The 22,134-nt window shown below is 38.7% G+C and overlaps 1 protein-coding gene across 1 annotated transcript in view; it reads right to left on the bottom strand.

Annotated features, from left to right (window-relative positions):
• The window catches only part of FBLN1 (fibulin 1), a 75,040-nt gene that overhangs the window by 29,984 nt on the left and 22,922 nt on the right, over positions 1-22,134 (bottom strand). The window contains exons 4-14 of the mRNA XM_010166406.1: positions 20,286-20,457; positions 18,827-18,886; positions 17,235-17,336; positions 15,793-15,930; positions 13,177-13,314; positions 10,739-10,882; positions 9,793-9,921; positions 9,162-9,287; positions 8,463-8,582; positions 7,473-7,604; positions 6,805-6,928 (exon numbers count right to left, since the gene is read on the bottom strand). Of these exons, the coding sequence (XP_010164708.1) occupies positions 6,805-6,928; positions 7,473-7,604; positions 8,463-8,582; positions 9,162-9,287; positions 9,793-9,921; positions 10,739-10,882; positions 13,177-13,314; positions 15,793-15,930; positions 17,235-17,336; positions 18,827-18,886; positions 20,286-20,457 (1,385 nt within the window). The remainder of the gene's footprint in view (positions 1-6,804; positions 6,929-7,472; positions 7,605-8,462; positions 8,583-9,161; positions 9,288-9,792; positions 9,922-10,738; positions 10,883-13,176; positions 13,315-15,792; positions 15,931-17,234; positions 17,337-18,826; positions 18,887-20,285; positions 20,458-22,134) is intronic.

The following is a 22,134-nucleotide window of genomic DNA, read 5'->3' as shown; positions in this document are numbered from 1 at the left end:
GGGCAGTTAAAGTCACTGCTATTAAAGAATGTTGTAGTTTACCAGCACATTAATGAAGATCTAATGTGTCATGATACCTGGTGGGTTTGAGATGTTTAAAGATTTGCATACAATGAAAGTTTGTATAAATTTCAGATTAAAGATACATCCAAATTGCCACATTCAAGTTGGTATCCAAGCATCCTCTCAGACAGGTGCGTGGAAGTACAGGTAGACATGACGATCTCAGCTGCATATTGACTTTGCAAAAATTGGGGATGATCAGGTTGTGCATTTAGCTCCAAACCTGCCTCATACACAACTATGAATCAATTAAATTATGTACAAGAGTCTCTCCACTCAAAAGCAATATTCAGTCGACAGGCTGAGGTTTTGGAACCTAAACTATTTTTTCGTTTCTTTAATAAGAAATGCTCCAGCATCAAAGCATGGTTTGCTTCTTACTACCTCAAGGAAATTTGAGTGCCCATTTCGTTTATTTTATTATGACATATAAAACTGAGCTCCTATCAGGAGTACTGGGTACCAACAGAACTGAGGCTCATAAGCAAGCCCTGCTTTGTTGCCAGTGCATGGTGACCTGAATTCCAGGAACTTAGTATATGCAAAATAAGGATTTTCAAAAAGAGTAGTTAAAAGCATCCTCAGTTCTTCAGTTAATGTATTCTATGGGGTTTTTTAATACCACTTGCAAACGAAAGTACAAAGCAACTCTTTGAAGACTTAAATGCATTCTTAATTTTATTCATGTGTGTAAAAAGCATGCACAAGTCTTCACAGGATGGCCAGTTAATTAGGTTTGGATACTCTTGGAATATTTTCAGGTATAGTGAGTTCTGCATTCTTTTCTGAAATGTCATCAATAACTCCACTAAAAAGAATTATATGGTTTTGTTGAACTCACAAGGCTACTTGGTTTTGCTGAAATCATGAAGCAAGTCAAGACAGTTAATTTCTTAGCTGGAAATGTTTTCTTCATGTAAATCTTTTTGGAAGCATATACATGCTCATAAAAATGCCCTGATTTATTCTTTTCTAAAAGTTAAATACATTTTATAATAATAGCCAGAATTTTTTTAAGAGAACAAAAAATCAAAGCTCCCAGCTTCCTAAGAAGGTCTTTTCCAACCAGACGATTCTGCGATTCTGTGTGATTTGAAAAAGGACATTCTGCTGATTCAGAAAGTTATTTGTGGAGACAGATGTGCCTGTGGCTAGGAGCTAGAATTATTCAAAATTCATAATCTTTTATCTTATTCTTTGGTGGTGCACACTACACACTGCACGCTTCAATACAGGTTTAGTTAATGTGCACTAATTGTTCCGTCAAATAACCACAACGGAGAGATAGCAAATATTACTGCTTTCAAGAACCAGAGTTTATTCTGGGGTCATGCACCACAAAGGCAATGAGCATTTAAATCCCAGTGTACTCTCTAGACCTTATTTACATGCTTCCCTTTCAGAAGAAAATAATATGGCGGGGAAATCCAACAATTTACTGCTAGTGAGTGAGCAGCCCAAGACCCCGGGTGCTGCTCCAGCTCCGTGCCATCTCAGGATGGATGAGCTGGCCGTACAGCTACCATGCCGTGTCGCTGTGGGAGAGAGCACGGGTGGGAGAAGGGGAGTGCTGAGGAGGCAGCAAGATGCCATCAGAGAAACCCAACACAGAACTCAAGTAAAGGACACACTGCTTTGCAGTCAGGCAGTTTTATATGCATCTTTGCAAACCTCCGTGGGCTAGAAAAATAAGCATATAATGCTGCTAAAAACTTATTCCTGAATTAGTTCCTGGTTATCTTAGCTCACTTACTACTCTGCTCTCTCGGGTTTATTTATGTGGCTGAAATACTGGTTTCAAAGAATTACTCACAGTTTGAAATTCACATACCAAACACTGGTTAATCATAAAGGAAAAGAAAACTACCAAAACTATAGAGATTCCATCTTAGATAATGAATACAACATTTCCTAAGAGAGAAACGAGGAGAAAATATTTTCTGCCTTCCCTTCTGTTAATTTCTGAGCCTGGTTTTCACATGGTACAGAAGCAATTTATTCCACTGTGCCCAAAGGAGTTGAGTGGTATACAACAATTCCTCATGCACTGAAGGGAAAAGAACTTTGTAGCAGGATTTATGGTTTGTAATTTACTTCATACAGGGGAACCATCTCATCATGCTGAATGATTAATCAAGTATTATTCCTAAACTAATCACTACAACATCTCTGAAATTTGCCCCTGTAGATTTCCAGAGCTGTAACAATCTTCTGGACCTCCCAGAATATACTCCTCTACAAAGGCACTCGCTCATTCTATCATCGGTGTGTATTTCTTTTCAGCAGGCTGCACCACACCTTGAGGCCCAGGTGAGCCATCAGCCAGGCTGTATCACTGTATCATGGATCTCTACATTTATGTTAATAGAGCAGCTGTGTACAGAAGGCGGTTTTGTGTTAAACAGACCAGAACTTAAAGGGAATGAAAGTAACTGATAGTTGGTTATCACAGATATTTCTTAGTCAGAGGAGAATCTGGAGTCCCACTTCAGGCAGTATAGTAGACAGGATAGACAAATACTCTGCATGTTCCTCCTGTCTGGAGCTGGAAAGTCTCAAGGAGTTTTCAAGCTATAGAAGAGACTGACCCCTCTTCATTTTGCCCTCAGCACTGAGCCTTTATGTCCTAGCTTTGTCTCCTTCATCTCTCTTTTCCAACCTGGCTCCTTCTTCCTATCCCCTTTTCTTGCCTACTGCCCTTCCTGCTCACTCAGACACTTGGCATCAGGACTGTCTACTCAGCCAGTGCCAATCCTTCTCCTCTTCCTCCACCCTCTCCTAACTGACACTTGGTTCTCTCAGTTCCTACCTCACAGCCCAAATCCCAAAGCATACACCCCTTCCCTGAGTATCTTTGTGCAGCCATCACAAATTATTCCTTGCTCTGATGGTCTTCATCCAAATCTGGCATCAATCACCCCTAACCATAAGCTCCTGACTCCTGTGGTTGGCTTCCCCCTTGTTTCTAAATTTTTTTACCCAATTTTACCTTCTAACCCTCAAGCGTCTCCCAGATTCATTCTCCTCACCCAGCCAGACCCTCAGATCCTTCCCTCCCTACATTCAGCCTCCTTATCCCTAAGTATGCCTTTCCTTCCTACCAAGTCGGCTCTTCTCTCACCCATGCTAGAAACATCTTTCTTATCCCTGGAGTCTGGGTGGTCTTTGGAAGCACAGAAGAAACAGGCTCTGGGGTTGTCAGGGCCAGCAGCACCTGGCCCAGGACTGATCGAAGCTGACATTATGGAGAAGATCGGGCTTCTTTCCTGTGCCTATATGTGGGAGCAGGCTCAGACAGTCTATGGACTTGGCACCTGCACATTTTAGACAGCTTTAAAAGGCTGCAAGAAGCTCAGGTCTGCTAAATCAGAATTGTTTGTTGCTTAAAAAAGAGACCTCTCTACTGATAGGAAGAATTAAAGTGCACTAAGGAAAACAGTCAAACATAAAGACAGATTGCCACTGAGGCTACAAAATCCTTAGCATTCAAGGACTTGAAGCAAAAAATAAACAAACAACTCTCAGAAATACTCCAGGTAGACCTGACTCTGTTTTGGCATGCAGGGATGGATTAAGATTACCCATTGAGGTGCTCATTTCCTAAGGTTTATGAAAAAAGGCTAAATGCAATTTTACAAAGTTCATCATTTCAGAGGTTTTTGGTAAGGATGACAAAAAGTGCAAAAGCAATCTCCTAACAAATTTCAGATTTCTGCTTCAAAACACAACAGCAAGCTGTTCAAAGAAAAAAAAAAAATCACCAAAATGTCTTAAACACACAAAACAATGTGTTCTTCCCTACCCTTGTTCTTGGAAATGAGTGAACTGCTTTGGCTGAAATTTGCCAAAATTTGAGCCTGAGTCAGTCACCTGGCATGTAAAATCTCAGCCGTTGGTTACGTTTTGGCAAAATTCTAAGCGGTTAAAAACAGGTCCTGATAATGAGGAGCGACAGGCAACATTAATAATATGCAGACATGTCTAGAATATAAAAATATTCCCCAATCTGGCTCAATGCAGCACATATTCTGACACTCTGCCATAACCACTTTATCTTTTCTACTGTTTTTCTTGGCTTAAATATTACGAATGTTAGACTTTGGTGTCGCATAAAGAGAATTTAATTGTTATGTAATTTGAAAACAAAAAGTGTTTGGCAACACAGCAGAGCAAGTTAAGTCCTATTGTGAGTAGCAGTAGATCTTAATTATCCTCGGAAAAATACCAAGCCTATAGGCTGATCAAGGGGGGGAAAAAAAAAAAGCAGAATTTAAGCAAAAGAGATAAGACCTTCAATAAAATTGTGACCATTAAGGATCAGATCATGCCAGGCACTTTGCTGGTCTTTGGGGAAGGTTACATAGGCTGTTTCCTCCTGAAGCTCAGAGTATACAGCATCCTGAGCTTTCAGTCTATAGCATGGGATGACCCTGCCATTACTTCACCTAATGACAATCACCACTGCAACAGCCACCATGCAAAAATCTCTGTTTTAAAGGTACTGGGCAAGGAAGCATCTGCATCACTGAGGGCTGTTGCCTGTACTTAAGGATTTTAAGGAAAAATAAGAATGAACAAACTTGGATTTGCAGGACTGAGGCCTATTAAATTATAGCTGTTCCAAAGAAAATACTGGAGATTAGGGTAAAAAATCCCATGGGGTGCCAACTTGATGGGAATGGAAAACGTGTCTTTCTTAAGACGTGCCAAGTTGGTGAAACTGGAATGTGTTTTGAATAAAAAGGAGAGCGAAATAGTATCTGTAACAGATATGATGTTATGAGAAGCCACCTATTTTGAATTGAGTCCTGGCACAAGGTTGGGTGAAAAAAAGTGATTTAATGTCATGGAAAAGCTAATGAAGATATGCTATTTACCAGCTATATTGGGTTATATATGCCAAAAATAAATGATTCAAGAACACGTAAATTAGTTCGGATGTAAAAGGGTGCTAAAGAGCTGTCTTACGAAACTGTTCCCCAGTGGGCACAAGGTAACCAAATACAGAAACCCTGACTCTGGCATGTTGGTATAATACTTGTACACCGGCTAAGTATGAGAGTATCTGTCTTCTCATTGGACTAACTTGGACTTTTTGCAATAAAAATAATGAACTCTTTGGTTTATGCAAACACATTTTTGACAATAAATTTAGTAACTGTGTCTGTAGCTGTTGAGAGGGAAAAACCTAATAAATCCAACAAGATAATAACTCAAGGAATTAAAATAATTAGAACTTTACTGAGCAGCTACAGGATTTGTGTCTGACTCATAGCCTAATTATAGCCCTAGCACATCAGAAGAATCTCTCCCTAGGAGTCTGTTCCAGTTAGGCACAGTAAGCCATTACAGGGCCCCAACAGCCCAGACACAGAAAAACAATTCAGACATTCTACTACTTCCCCAAAAGATCCCTTACAGCTCAAATAGTGATTAATTTCAACACATGTATAAAAATATAGATAAGAAAGAAGATGAAATGGAATGTGTGTGTACAATGCATATTTTACAAACTGAACTTTGCAACTCAGGGATGTCCATAAGAGTAGAAACCTACTAATTAGTGGCCCATTGCAAATGACTTTTTTTGAGTTAGGATACATATGAACCCACAATATTACAAATAAAAAGAACATCCGCATCATGAGGCACTGCTTTTTTATCAATGTGAAAAATATAATTTAAAATTTAATTCCTATTGACACTTCTCAGAATACTAGCATATTTTATAAATACCTCTTTTTATACCGTGAACTCCCTCTGCAGCATTCTGATCACATACATCTGCTATGCTACTTATATGGCACTTCACAGAGCAAGGTTTAAATGGAAACTAACTAATCCCCACAAAGTCTCTCTGATGAAGATCAGCATCAGCTTCATTCTACAGAGAAGGCAGAGAGTACTCAATTTTATCTAAAAGCTTGTGGGTATATGAACACTGACTGTGAAAAACAATAGCAGGCTGATGACAAATGTGATTTATCAGTTTTCCTCTGTAGCTGGTGGAACATTCACTTACCTGGGTATGGGGCACATGGGGGTCACCATGCAACAGCCTTTGGAAGAATTGCTAGAGTACAGGGTGGCCATAAAGCCAAAGGGTGGGAGGAAAAGCAGTCATCTGCATCAGCCATAAACTCTAGCTATGTGACTGAAATTTTGCAACAACTGCTCCGCTTTGCTTGCACCATTTGATGGGTATAAATGGGGTGCCACCTGCCCCTCCTCCCAAAGCCGTCTCATATTTTCAACACAGACTTTCTCTGAGCTACGTTAAGCGATACAAATATGAGCAGCAGCTGACATACCACCCTTGCTAGGATTCCCAACTTTTTTAACAGAGGTAAAAGGTACTATAAATACGACACCCTTGCAATGCTTTGCAACAGCCCTGGTAAGAATTAAAAGAGGGAGCTAAAAGAACTCTTTTACTGGAGTATAATAGTAAGGAAAGACTACATGTGAAAGGAAATAGAAGTCAGAATTTTGAAGCTGAATGTAACTCTCCTAACAGGTTGCCTGCAAACCACTGACATAATGTATTTTTTAAGGGAATATTCTTAGACTGAAACAGGAGCATGAGAAAGGGACCACACTTGTGTGTGTGAAACACAGGGTAGGCCTACCAACAAAATACATATTTGCCAGAATCCATTACATATTCAATCGGCAGTGGCATGACATAAAGGAGATCATGTCACCAAAAAATTGTTCAACCTTGAAAAAGAAAGTACTTACGTATCTCCTGACTTGCGGTAATTTTCTGGACATTCCAAAGACAGACAGCGAAAGCCCCCCTGGATGTTAAAGCAGGTCTCATTGAAAGAGCAGTTGTGGCTTTCTGCAACACACTCATCAATATCTGCCAAATGGAAAAAGGTGAGTGGATTAAACACATGTCTTTCCTCTACTTGCAGGTGCCAGATGATGAAAGTATCATATTAGGTACTACACAACATGGGGTGCAATTAAACGTTATTACAGGATTGGAAAGAGAGGGCAGGAGTACATAAAAGAAGTAAAACAGGCAAGAACAAGAAAAGGAAGAGCAGCACTGCCACTAAGTGGACAAGACCTAAATATCTGCTGAAATGTTTACAGCATGATATTGCCTTTTAATAGCTAAAATAACTCATACCATTTCACAGTGGGAATCATCATTTTCAGAATTTTTTATAATTCTTGAATCACGTTACAAAAAGTATTTTCTACTGCATTCTATAGTTTATAAGAGAAATTTCCTCTATATTTATTATAAAATACCGGTTTCTTCAGATTTCAAGCTGATATTTACTGCTTTACCTATAATGTCGTAAGAAGGGCGTTTTTTTAAACATAAAAACTTGCTAGAACTTTTCAGTTAGGCCCACAATCCAGTTAGGTCTCCCTGCAGTGAGAGAACTCACCTTGGCAGTTGCGTGCATTGGGTGCCAACCTGTAACCAGTGGAAGGACAAGTACATTGAAAGCTCCCAGGAATATTAATACATCGAAAGGAACAGATATGACCTCCAGTAGGTAAAGCACATTCATCAATATCTGCAAGAAGAAAACACCACTATTTTACTGTGTGTTTGTGACATTCAACCAAGTGTAAATGTACAGTGTTCCCACTGAGAGCTTCAAACACAATTTAATTATTTTAATTGCTGGGCAAGGGAAAAGATCACCAAACAGGTGTGGCTCTAGTCAATAAAGGCTGTCAGAAATAAATGGAGGTGTGAAGAAAATGAAAAGCAATAGAAGGGCCCAAGAGACAAAGTAAATGGATAAGAGCAAGCACTTTACAGTGACATATATCATAGTACTTTACAAAAGGGAGGGAGAGGAAAAGTTTTATTCTTGTTATTACAAAAAGAAAATCCAGATGAGATGTTCTGCCCAAGGTCTTACTGCCTAATAAGTCCCGGTGATGTACGTCCAAATTCAGGATTGTCCACGAGGTCACATCCACATCCTCCTTGTATTACTTACACATTAGTTCAAAACCAGCCACAAAAAGACGATATATAAAATACTACCTAATAGTATTATATATGTAACATATAAATGTATTTGTATCTTCACTTGCTGAAGACTAGAAATTCTAGTCAGTTCCTCATGAAAAAACAAACAAACAAACAAACAAACAAAAAAATGATGGCAAGTTACAAAAGAATGCCAAGCTACAATTCAGTATAAATAGCAAAACTGACACCACACAAACAGAGATATTTCTAGACCAGGATATGGATGAGAGACCTTCATTAAATACAGTTTCATAGTTTCACAGAAAAATAACAAAGAGAATCAAATGTTAAAATTAAACAATTGTAGGTACCTAGAATTGTTCATGTATTTTATGGTAAGAATAAGAAATGCTCACTCATCCTCTTTCTGCAAAATGAAAATGCTTACCTTCACATGAAATCCCATCTATGTCACTAAGTTGAAAGCCACGGCGGCAGTAACACTGGTAGGAGCCATACACATTGGCACACTCTTGACTACACGGGCTGCTCTCACACTCATTTAAATCTGAAATGCAAAATTATATACCTGAACCCCAAATTTCTTGCTATATTCATCATTCCTATTACAGGACTAAGAGAAAAGTTTGGAAGACATTTTTTTAAATTAAAAAAGGATGGTATGCATGTCACTGAGTAGTGCTGGAAACAGAGGCTTTGGGTGTATTACTCTCAACAGGGTCTGGCAGTATAGGTTAATCTGCACTGTGCTATTATTTCCCACTGTTCTTCAAGGTGTGTGACTTGCAGGGAGTCTTTAGGACCATGCTTGCATGTTTATATCTGGGTATCAGCAAGGCTGGTTTTGAAGGTCTTGAATCCAATCTAGTTGAATCACCCTTTAAAATGCAGTAAATGCAGACCCATACACCTCTGCATGATCCATCCAAAGGGCAATATATTTGAACTGTGGGCTACAGTGGCCTTGATTAATCATGACAGCATTCATGTAATCAAAGAGGCCACATTGGGTTGATTTCTCATGCCAACCCAGTGCAGTCCATTACAAGCTAAAATCAAATGGAACTAGCTAAACAGAAATGAGCTGTATCTCACACTATATAGTCAAAGCATGTGATAGCCGTACCTTCACATGACCTGCCATCAGCTGAAAGTTTGAATCCCATGGTACAAGTGCAGTAATAGGAACCAGGAGTATTCTCACACTTATGAGCACAAAGGCGGCCTGGATAGCGTCTGCATTCATTGATATCTGGAATGACAAATATATACAGAGACCTATGATTTGGCTGGCTTCACTGCAGTAGTAGTCTGGGTAAGAATGTGGTCATAAAAGTTTTATTTTTATTATCCAGATCTAAATTTCACACTAGAGAGGGAAGGACTTGCTCAAAATGCTCATTTAGAAGCACCCCAATGCATAATTGAATTATATCTATAAAGAAGAAAGTTGCTTTGATCTTCCAAAGGAATGTTTTGCTGTAGGTGCATATAAAAATATCACAGAAAACAATTACACACACTCTCATAATCTTACCTTTTAACAGGATAACAGATAACATGTCGACAATACTAATACAGCTTCCTTTGAAGTAGCAGCAGCTCTTTAATATGGTATTAGATTTATACAAATAATATAGTAGTCAATTTTACATTTAGATGAAAGAGGTTATGCAAAAAGCAATAACATTCTTTACACAAGATCATTTTTTAAAATGACATGGCTGCGTGTATTTAAGTCAATAGGTGCAACTTACCAATACAAGTTCTACTGATGACATCAAAAGAATAGCCAGATTTGCACTCACAACGGTAATTGCCTGGGGCATTTATACAAACGTGTCCTTCTCCACAAGGTTGATTAGAGGATGAGCACTCATCCACATCTAAGAAAAAGGAGAGAAAAGATTGAAAGAACACTCCTAAGCATGCAAGTCAAGAGAGGAGCAACATGTTAACGTGTTTCTGTGTCCCCCTAGTAGTTGTACAGTGTTTAGAAACAGAAAGCAAGATTTTGATCTAGTTCTCAGCATCTACAAGATCAGTCTCACAAATCCAAGCTACTCTTACTGAAACAGGTTCTCTCCCAGGTGTCCTGTTAAAGTTAGTGGACTTGGGAGGGGAAAAAAAATCAGGAAATCAGACAATCTTTGGAGGAAATCAGGCGCAAAATTGTTTTATTATGCACTCTCAGTACTTATGGATCAGATCTTCAGTTAGTGTAACATGCCACAGAACCACAGTCAGTAGTGCTTTGATAAGCCATTTACTAAAACTGAAAACACATGTAAAAACACCTCCCTTTGCAAAAGTCATCTTGGTTAAAAGCCAGCCAAAGGCATATATGCCTCTCAACACTACTTGAATAGCTTTTGTGGGACATGAAGTCAGCCTTGTGTTATACCTCTGTATTGAGGAGATTTGAGAACACACAGCATTGTTCCAACACACCAATACAGTCACAAACAATGCCATTTTTGGGGGGTGATTATAATTTCTTCTCAGAATATAGGGTTCAATGAGTTATATGTAGGACAGAGTGCGGATCCTTCTAATTCTTCACTTGTTGGGACTGCCATGAGGGGTCAAGAATTGACTATGGGAATGAGAAAAATTTGGTCAAAGTGCAAGAAACTGGTAAACTTAAATGACAGATGTGATTTATTTTCTCCAAACTGCTTTTTCTTCTGAACTCTTACTTACCTACGCATCTTGTTCCATCTTCATTGAGATGATAACCTCGACCACAGCTGGGTGAGATTCGCTGGCAAGTATATGAGCCATCAGTGTTAATACATATCTGTTCAGCTGGGCATGGCATGTTGGTGCTCAAGCATTCATTGATATCTACAAGAACACAACACGTCACTGTAACTATCTGCCGTTTGAAGATGCTTACGGTAAAATGCTTTCCTTATGTAATCCTTCAGAGTTTGAAAAGCTCAGCCCATGGGAGCCTACTCATGCCATTTAGCTTCATCAATATAAAGCTTCCAGGGTAAAGACTGAGAGAGGTACAAGAGGCCCAAATCCCACTGAAAAGCAGTGGAAATTTGGTATAGAACTTGTATTTGTATTTGTTCAAAAGCCTTTGAAAGCCTCTCCTAAACATACAAAGCGATGATCAACGATTCAGTTCACAAGTTCAACCAGTTATGCTGCAGTCTGTGGGTTGTGGCTCAAAGTGAATGAGCTATTTCATGTATGTGCTTATATAGGTAGTAGCTGACTCCATTTTTACAGAGTATTCACCATGAATACCTTTACCTTCTCCTATGGTAAGTTGGCTGTGTAAACACATAAGAATATGAATTATGTATTCACAAGACTATGCAGCCCTCTACCATCCGACAAATGTATGTCTGTTCTTTTACAAATTGGACATCATCTCCCCTTGTGACAAAGATAACCTTTGCCTGGTAAGAACCTACTACAAAGTAAAATCTCAGAAAACGTAATGAGATGAGACTAAGCTGTATTAAGAGTATGATCTGGTGCAGTGTATCTAGCCAAGAAGGTAAAGAACTCACTGTCACCTAAGGTTAGCATGTGCTAACCTTGTGTTTGGGGGAAAGGAGTTTCAGAGTCAGGAATCAGTGGCTACAGGAGATACTGAAACAGTCTTTGCTATCTGGAAATGTTAATGTAACTAAGACTTTACCACTTGTAGGAGCAGCACTGCTTGTGAGTGTACAGGTTTGCATCCCATAACCTTCAGCAAAGTCCAGCTTCACGTACTTCTCTGCCTAAAATTTTCCCATTTCACTGGGATATTATCATCATTTTACACCATGGTACTGTTTGTTACCTGTTGAAAAGCTACTGCTTTCCAGTTAGTATGGTATGGTATTAAGCACAGCATCCAGCTTGCAAAATGTTGGCCGCCTGAAGATGGGGAAGGGGACACAGTATCATGTGAAGCATTTCAGCTAGGCCTATCCTAGCTCACTAAAGTGTAAAATTTTAAACTTACGAAGACACTGGAAAGACAGGAAAGTTTTCCTGCTTTTTCTCCTCAGCACCACATAGAGCAGCATTTGATTCACAGTGTGTAAAATCAGCTTGTGAAATTGTTTCGATAAATATTTTGAGCAAATATATTTTAGGGGACATAACTAATGCTGCTGCAAATTGTTGCGGCTTTATATGAAGGCAAGCTGACTACTAACTGCCACGGACCTGGTGCTAGCTATGGCAGATATACATCTTCAAAGAGTTTGATGTGCACAAGTGCTGGCCCCCTTCATTTTAAAGGCTGCAATTTTGTTTTCAGTGTCAGATTTCGGCACTACAGGGTATGATACGGTCAGGAGAACGAAGGGTTGACAATGAGCTAGACTTGGCAGCTGCTGCTGCTCAAGCCAGTTCCACAAGTCCAGGACACACTATGCCGCTGGGGGAATTCAAAGTTAAGTTGAGACTTGAAAATACTGCTCAAGGGAATAACTGATAGATTTGTAGGTCACATTAGACAATTCCATTTAGTGTCTGCTGGAAACCAGTAATTCTAACATATTTATATAAAGGTTATAATTCTGTCTTGTAGGAGTCTTGGAAACAAGGCTTTAGTCTGACAGATTGTAATCAGTCTTGAAAATAAAACTCCTCTACACAATGTATTATAACTGGGCTATCATTCTCACACATAATAAGATTCTTTATAAACTATAACTAACGGGGGACAGGTCTGGAAAGACCTACAAACCTCTGAAACCACGCATACTAATACCAACAAAGGATGTTACGGGGGATGTCATAAATTACAGCTTTTTATACTAAGTTTTTGCTATAATCTTTTGGATAGAGGAAGACAAAACATATCACAAATTTTCTACAAATGTTGTTCCAGATAAAATCCCCAAAGACTTAAGGAAAACGTTCAAATGCAGCTAAGTGCCTTAGGTAACCAAATGTCATTGAAAATAGATAACTAGTATTTAAGTCTTTTATTTAAATGGTTTTCGTCTGTAAATCCTACCTGTGAGACCAAGCCTGCCTTTAAAGGAGCAGAAAAAGCACAGAGCAGAGCAATACATATATGCATGAAGAATGACTTGAGAAGCTCAGAACTCACCCAGTGAAGCTACAACTTTTCTCATAGCCAACACTTAAGTATTCACTGAGATAAGAGTATGTCTTACCAATACAGTTGCCTAGCGCATCTTGTATAAACCCATTCATGCACTGTAGCTTGGGTCGGCAACGGAAAGATCCTGGAGTATTCTGACAGATAAAATCGGGGGGGCAGTTATGAGTACCAGTCTCACATTCGTCAATATCTGGTACATCACAAAAAAAAAACTGTTAGCAGGATTTTGACAGAAGCTTTTTCATCACATTTAAAACATAAGACACAGTTAAAAACATCAGGCAGCCTAATCCTCAGTGTACCTTCATGCAATTCAATGCAGTGACCCAAGATCAATCAGACCTATTACCTCAAACAGAATCTCAGTAAAAACAGGTAGAATAAGTTCAGGGCTTTTTATTATTTCATTATTAACATTATAATGGGAGGGGGGGGGGGGGGGGCTGTTATTATGCTTTACAAGTTTAGTTCTCACAACTCAATGATTCAAAAGTATTATAGAGTACCTGAAGCATCACGTTCAGCAATGTACAGCCTTGATTCAGCAGTGTACTTACACAAGGGCTCAGCTTTGAAGTCAGTAAGATTTAATTTTATGTCAAAGTGCAGTTGTAATTTTTACCTTAGATCCAATGCAGACATTGATCATTTCTTTCATAAGTAAATTAATTGGCCTCAATTCTCATTCATATTAAGGCTTGCAATATCCTTGTATTACTGTGCTTTAAAATGCACATAAATATGATTTCTGCTCACTTTAATATTTCATTCCAGTTCAGAATAGATAATAAATATTTGTGAATACATCATGGTTCAGATAAAGCAAACAAGGATGAACAACGCTTCAAGGGGCAATGGGTGTGAGCTGGAACACAGGAGGTTCCGCTTAAACGTGAGAAAAAACTTCCTTACAGTGAGGGTGACAGAGCACTGGATCAGGCTGCCCAGGGAGGTTGTGGAGTCTCCTTCTCTGTAGACATTCAACACTCGCCTGGACGCCTTTCTATGTGATCTCATTTAGGTTCTTGCTCCGGCAGAGGGATTGGACTGGATGGTCTTTCGAGGACTCTTCCTTCCAATCCCTGACATTCTGTGATTCTGTGATTCACTAATGTAACCCTGTCCACATAAGAGCAACTAAAACTTAGTGTTTGCCACCTTGCAATGGGATGGAATCTCCTAAAACTACTAAAATACAGAAACTTTCTAGCAATAGGATGCCTCAGCTTCCCTATTTATGCAGTGGACACAACAGTAGATGCAATGGCTTATCCCTAGAGCTTTATGAGACTTAAGTAATGATTGTGGAGCACATTTTAAGTTTAGGATGGGTTAATACTGAATTGTGTTCATCAGGGTTCTACATGTTGCACAACTCAGTCATTTTACTTGTCATTTAAAAATTATACACGAAGAATATTCATTTTATATTGTCACTGCTATTAACACAACGTTAATAATTAACATTATTAACATGTCTTGTCCAGATAAGAAATTTCTAACATTAATGGCATGCATCATTTACTGTCTGTACTCCGTCATTTCCATTAGAGAAAGACTGTTAATACTTGCTGGTAAGCTATTTGTTGGTCTAAATCTGATGTCATTTAAATCAACAGAAATTTTACTTCAAAGGGATCAAAGTTGGAGCATGATACTTTGAAAAACATTGTCTGTATGTTCTGCAGGTTTTGTGTTGGAGTTTGTCAGATTTTTTATTCAATCTATTATTCATCACTGATCAGTTTCTACAATATAACCTTATCCAAAATTTTGGCTGAGTTAATTTACTCAGTGGAATGAAATTAGTCTGTTTATAAACAATGCTAAGCTCTGGGGGAACTGACTTTCTCACAGTGGAAACCAATTCCACATCAAACAGAGTTTGTATCTCTATGAAGGTAGCATGTCAGGTGACGTTATGGATGCACTCAACAGCGTACTTTGAGCTAGATGCAACTTGAGATTGCATTTCTTTAGTTAAAAAAAAGACTATTACCCTTGTGTTCAAACATAGCTAGTCAAGAACAGTACTTTCAACCCTTTTTCATTTTAAAATCCTTAAGAATGTTGTGATAAAGAAATTAATCCCTTTGTAACAAATTTAAACCTCCTGAGGATAAAGGTTTACGTTTTTTAAAAGATGTGTATACCTTAGTGTTTTCAAATTTAATCATCTGGTCATTCCACTTGCCAGACTTAGTTTCACATTCCAAAGTGTGCAAACTTTATTTTTTCAGGTGAAACTAAACCATGAGATATGCTCCAGGGTAAGTAATTAGGCACGCCACTCACTAATGAGCAACCAATACAGAGGACTTGACTAGAGCTAGACAGAAATTAACACCAGAGAAATGTGTATAGTGTGAGTACTGGGCCTTCAAAATCAATTGCTTCAGCTCCTATCACACAACACAAACTGCCAGTGTAAAATAAATGTAGTTCGCTCTCATGGAAGTCTTCGTAGTAGTGCACAGACAGCCTGATCTGGTATCTGCAAGGTGACAGGTAGAAAACTACCATCCCAGGAGAACTAGCACTGTCTTTGTGTCCCTGCATAACTACAGATTACACGTGCATTTAACATAAGTAAAAGAGCAGGACATCATGACATACTTTTTTTTTTACTTAAGTCTGGAAGATTTCTGTTTCTCTGCACAGGACGTACCTTTGCAACGACTGTCATCCGTTAGTTCATAACCAGTTCCACAGCTCGTGTCCCGCTGACAACGAAAGGATCCTAGTGTATTGACACAGGTTTGTCCAATCCCACAGCTGTGTGTCCCAGTGATACACTCATTAATATCTAGAATATGCAAAATGATTTTTAAAAAAAGAGAGAGTAAATAAAAGACATGAAATCAGTGGGAAGAGATGATGTCAAAGGCAAGGTGTGGGCACATCTCCAACCAGTCATTACTTTCAGCATCAGGATACAAAGAATGGTGTGGATTTGGCCTCACACTCACACACCCACAATGTGGCTACTCATCTCTGTAGTCAGAACATGAGCCAGTAAAGACGTTTTGACCCATCTGGTAACAGAACTTATTACTGCTGATTCACTGTGTTTAAGAAAGAGGAGGAAGTTGTACCAAGTGAGAGCAAAGGGCCAAGATCATCTGATTAAGTGCAGTAGCAGATGATTATAGTGACTACATGAATACAACAAACTTTCAGAAAACCTTTCCTTGCTCTGTCTCCCACCAACACATGGCTCAGGGACTCCCCAAGCCACAGGCTGCAACTTTCTACTTTACAGCTACTGATAGACATTTATTTTGTGATTTTTTCCACTCTCCCTTTGAATGCATAAATAAATTTGGCATCCACATGTATCAAATGCAAAAGTTTTTACTTTTTATATTTCAAACTAGGTTAGTGTTAATCTGAACAATCATCAATATCTATTTTATAATTCTGAAGTTTGTATCTGAGCTACTTACCTAGATGCCCTTTTCAGTCAATGATGGAAAAAGGCACATTTTTCATCTTAGAGTAGCTACGCAGAACAGGCAAGATGAACTGTGCCCTGGAAGTGCTTGTTCCTCTCAGCTAGCAACACAAGGAACCTAGGCTGACTAGCTCAGAAGCAAATGTCTACGTTGCACATCTGAAGTCAGGTGCAATGAGCTCTATCTCAGCCCACTTCATTTGATACCCCTTTAGTTCTTCTTCTGGCAGAAACTTAACAATTCTTCCCTCTTGACTATTCCCATGCCACTCACAATATCCAAAACTTTCATCCTTTCCGTCAGTTGTGTCCTTAACAAGCTGAAGAATCCTACTCCATTTCATCTGCCTTATCAATTACTACCTACTATTACAAAAGAGAATAGGTACTTTATTTCAGTTTTATTCACAATAATAAATTCAAGATCTTCTGCCTCTTCTCCAATCTAAATCCTCCATCTCTTCTACTGATTCCTTCTTAACTTCATCTTTCCACAACTCTCATTCCAACACTCCATTTAAATCAACTTTTTATTATCTCAGCCCCAGCTGGTATAAGCATATTCTGATCTCTCCTGTCTGGATTGCTTTTTATCTATTCTTGCTCTTTTAAAACAAGAATGTTGATAACCAAGGCAATGGTTTTATTTCTTTTACCTTCACAGTTGACACCATCTGGTTGAAGCTGATACCCAACAAAGCAGGAGCAGACATAACTGGATCCTGTGTCTCTGCACTGCTGAGAGCAGGGACCACCACCTAATTGGATATTTTAAGAAGTCTTATATGATTAAGAGGATCATCACAGGAACTGAAACAAACTATTAATTTACAGGGTGCTTGCTGATTTATTTAGAAAAGCAGATAACTAAACACACATACACAAAAGAAGGAAAGGGCTAAACTCAGAAGGAAGTGTTTGTAATCACTGAATTCTTTTAGCTCTGAAAATGAATATAAGAAGGAAGTAAATTAAGGAGTTGCTCATAGCCCATCATTGTTAGAAGCTGAAGGGAAAATGATGATAAGCTTAGACACCTCCTTGGGTTTTGGCTTGGAAGTTAAAACTTTGTATGGCGATTACTGCAAAATAAGGAAGACAAGACAAACCTCTGCTAACACTGTGAGCTCCAGTCAACCACAGTAAAACCCATCATGGAGGTGTTGGAAGAATAGAATTAATTTCCTCATATACTATGAAGGTGCTCCAAAGCAAACTGCCAGAAGTTCCACTGCCTAGGAAATTTAAGTTTCTCCCAATGAAGTTCAGAAAATCACAAGTAATTTTGGTGTACCGAGTTTATCAAAAAATATACTGTAGACAGAAACGCTAATTTGTAATTAGTCGCACCAATCCATCTCTTGCAGACCGCTGATTAACTGACAAATGCAACAACTGATTACATAAAGAAATAATGCTAGGAAAATATGTAACACATTTTTCTATGTCATTTCTTGTAATTAGCAGGTGGAGACAAGAAGGAGAGCCAGTGCTGGCTTTGACTAGCTAATGACCTAGTAGACATTTCCTACCTCTCTAGAGTGTAATAGCTTTAGAACATGCAGCACAGTAAATCATCTCTCAACTGGAATATAAGTCTATTAAATTGATTTTATCCTAAATACATTACTTAGTTCTGAAATGCTCGTAGAAAATAATAAATCACTGCTGGTTTAAGTTTAGAGACATGTAAATCACATATGACAAGCAATAAATCAGAATACTTAGCAGAACAATATCCCAATAACACATTCTTCCCAGGAGGCAGAACAGCCTGCCTAATGAGGACAATAGCCACTCTTCTTCCTTTTTTTCAGGTGATGCACCTCCGAAGGGAACTAGTTTCATTTCATACTCAATCACCCTGATGATCTCAAGAGGAGAATAAAAGAATGCACATACTTAATATAAGATCCCCATGTTCAAAAGAATACAGAGTATTCCACGGGTTCAATGAGTAACACCTCTGAGGTATTACCAACCAGAAGTTAAATAAAAGTTAATAATCTAAGCTTCAGTTGGATAAGACAAACTCCACTATGGGAGACAATGCCTCCCTTGTACTTAAGAACTACTGAGGCATCACATAATGGCCTACTATTTCTTAGAAAGGATCTTCGTTCTGCTATTTTTACCCATAACTAGCCTAGGCAAAAGGCTTTGGTTAATCTCTAGATCTAAGTTTGCTTCACTTTTATTGGAGGCAATCACAAAAGAGCTGGCTAACAGGACTAGTCACCTGACTTACCTCTGCAGCCATCATGCAGATAAGGATCTTCTTGGTCTAGTTCCTCCTTTGAAATTTCAACTAAAAAGCAGAGAGATAGGCATTAGAGGAGAAAGCACTTTTCTTCTCACAGGAAAAAGATGCCTGCTTGGGACGGGACTCAGACCAGGGTTTTGGATAAACCAGGACAAAATTAAAAGAGCATTATTTACATATTTTACAGCTATTTCATACTTAAATTTGACATTCAAATGCACATGGCCATGGGGCATTTTCCATCTGACTGATTCAATATGAAAGTCATGCTGTGATCATAGATTACATATGGGCTGAGATTTTCAAATGCAGATTCTTAACATTAGGCTTTTAACCAGAGCTTAACCTCATTTTCGTAAGACATGTTGTTGAGGCATGCTTGGCTTTCACTGACTTTATAGTAGCTTGGGGAACTCACAGCTTTAATGAAAATCAGATTAACCTCAGTTATTTATTTAGACTTCAATCCAAAAAGAACTCCACACCCAACTTTTGGGCACCTACTTATGGCATTCTTTCAAATGTACTTCATATACCTTAATTCTGAGAGTTTTGATCAGCAGTACTTCTCCTACATGCATGTGTCCTGAGAGTTTTTTGTCTCCACAAAGAGGACATAAAAGGCCTGAATGCATCCCCCGCCTGCACCCATTACTTGCCCAAAGTACTTCCTCCAATCCTGTCACTTTGAACACAGGGGAAACAGTAGGTTGGTAGTGAGACGTGTAAAAACACAATCTCAGAATACTCTGGTTATTGAATAGGAAGCTTAGTCTCATTTCAGTGACTGTCCATAGCCTATTCAACCAGTGGTCACTTAAAAGCAAGCAACACATCATGGATGTGAAAGTTTTCGTGCAACAGCACAAGGCTGGGTTGGTACGCTGAGTCCTCAAACCATAGGGGTACATTTTGGTCATGCAGAAGCTAATGAAATCAGTTTGTTCAAGTCTGGTCTGATTCTGCAGATGTCTGTGGGGACACAGTATCAGAGATTACTCTTTATGTGGCAAAGAAAGCATCATACAGGGAGTCAGCTTACCTTACCCTCTGCAGCAGCGTGCCTTGCCGTTGCATAACACAAGATGCTAGTCCAAGAAGCTGTCTTACAAAATGGAGACTGATCTCCTCTCTATGACTAGCAAAGGTCTATTCATGTTGCTTGCTCTGCCTTTCTTACAAGCAATTTTTACTGTTGATATGTGACATATGTTCAACCACGTACTTGTTTCTTAGTTTAATGATAAGAACATTGTCCTGCCCGGCTTGTTGACATAGACCCATCTCTGCAATGCACAGGAGTTATTATGTGTGCCATGATAACATACTACTCAGAGGACATCTCAAGTTAGAGGAAGTACAACAGAAATAACTTGAAGTACAAGCACTCCTTGTACCCCATATCATTTTGTGCCTCTCCTTTACAATTTGCAACATAAAATACCTTGCTCCTTTTTAGGAGCATCATCGCTGATGGACATATCAATGCCTTCTTGACCATTCACACAGCAAGATCTAAAGACAGTTCCACACTGGTATCCTGTCTTCGGGTTGGGTTCACAAGTTTGTCCTTGAACTTGAGCAGACTTTCCCAGCAAACAACAGTAACAACATATCTGTTAAAAAAAAAAAAAAAAAAAAAAAAGGGTCAAACCCTAGCCCTGAACAAGTCAATGCAAATTTTATCAATAGTATCAATATTATTAATCTCACCTTGGCAAACTGATGGAAGATTTTCTGCAAACTCTGGGTATACTTAGACTCTGACTTTTTAATCTGTAGTTGAGTTCAATGAGCTCTGTATCTGGCCTACATAGAACCAAGCACAGAACCCAGATCCAGTTCTCACAAATACTGCGTACGTGTGAATGTGTGCAAGGTGACATGAAGGACCACAATGGTTCACATATGCACACAGAATTTCATTGCTCCCTGCCTGCATAACCCAGCTTCAAAGACCAGCAAACAGTGGGAACTCTTAACTCCTCTGCTTACCTTCTGTGTCCAGTTCAATTAAAATGGGACAAGATCAATGAAGTGCATGACTCAGTTTATAATTAAACTGCCTACTCAACTTCCCAGCAAAAAATACCCCTCTCTGAACTACCATGCAAACAAGTGAACAAAAAAGATTCATCCAAGGTTAGTGTTAACAGGTCATAAGGAGAAGCTATTCTGCTCTGAAGAACAGACTACATAGTGAAACATTATTTAAAAGCATCACAGTCCAGCAATGAAACACAATCTGCCTCTTCCAGACTTGCCCAGAATACACCACAGAAGTGAACACAGGACAAGTTAATTCTGTGGAGGTTTCCTTTTATTTTAAATTAAGGAGACACAGCTAATTTATTCAGTTTTCTTCTTTGCTGTTAGAAAGCAGCAAAGATGTTTGGTTCTCTGGAACTAGTGTCTGCCAATTGCTACTGTCATGTAAAAGCAGATTTAAGCTTTTATTGTTAATTTCATTATTCTTCCAGTCTCTTTTTTGCTTGAAGAAAATAGCATGTGCCATTAAACAGCACAGATGGAATATAAAATAACTAAACATTGAACTAAATTTCTACAAATTGGTGCTTTAAGCACCACACCTATTGAAAAGAAGGCAACTATTACATTTCTTTCACTACTCTCAGATGTATACCCTTGCCCATATTCTAAGTTTTCCCTTATAAGGTATTATATATGTTTCTCTCTCTGTACTGCAGCGAAAGGTTCTTTCAAAACTTAGAGCAGTATTAAGTATAATAGCTTATACTCAGTTTAATAAAATAATAAAACTATTTTTCCTTGTTTCTTCAATCTTTTCTTACTTTACAGCATTTTGAAATATGTAAGCATGCACTTTGAAATATGTATTTTGTACTTTGTCTTAAATACGCAACTGAATCCTTTCCCTGCAGCAGAATGCTGGATGGCAGGAACTCTTCCCTCCTGGCCAGTGCTGGGGTGTTGTTTTCATGCCCACCATAACCTTGATACACGTTTTCCCTTATTAACTACTGTTTGGTTGGATGGTTTCTCACTATCCACTTTTTTACTTGGTTCTCCAACTACTTCCATCCCGTGGCAGATGCTCTGGTTTCATCACTAATATGTCTGGGATATTTCTGCCTTTTCTGGATAACTTTAGAAACAAATACTTGATGATCTCTTACAAGAACTGCAACATTTCTGAATATTTATTCTATCACGTCTAACATTTTCCTGAGGCATCCTTCTCAAAGTTTTTAACATGTGTATCATTTTGTTAGATTTCCAACTTTCACAACCATAAATTAGAAGACAGAAAA

Source organism: Antrostomus carolinensis, unplaced genomic scaffold (genome assembly GCF_000700745.2).
Source record: "Antrostomus carolinensis isolate BGI_N321 unplaced genomic scaffold, ASM70074v2 scaffold21304, whole genome shotgun sequence".
NCBI lineage: Eukaryota > Metazoa > Chordata > Aves > Caprimulgiformes > Caprimulgidae > Antrostomus > Antrostomus carolinensis.
This window is presented reverse-complemented; position numbering and strand designations above follow the sequence as displayed.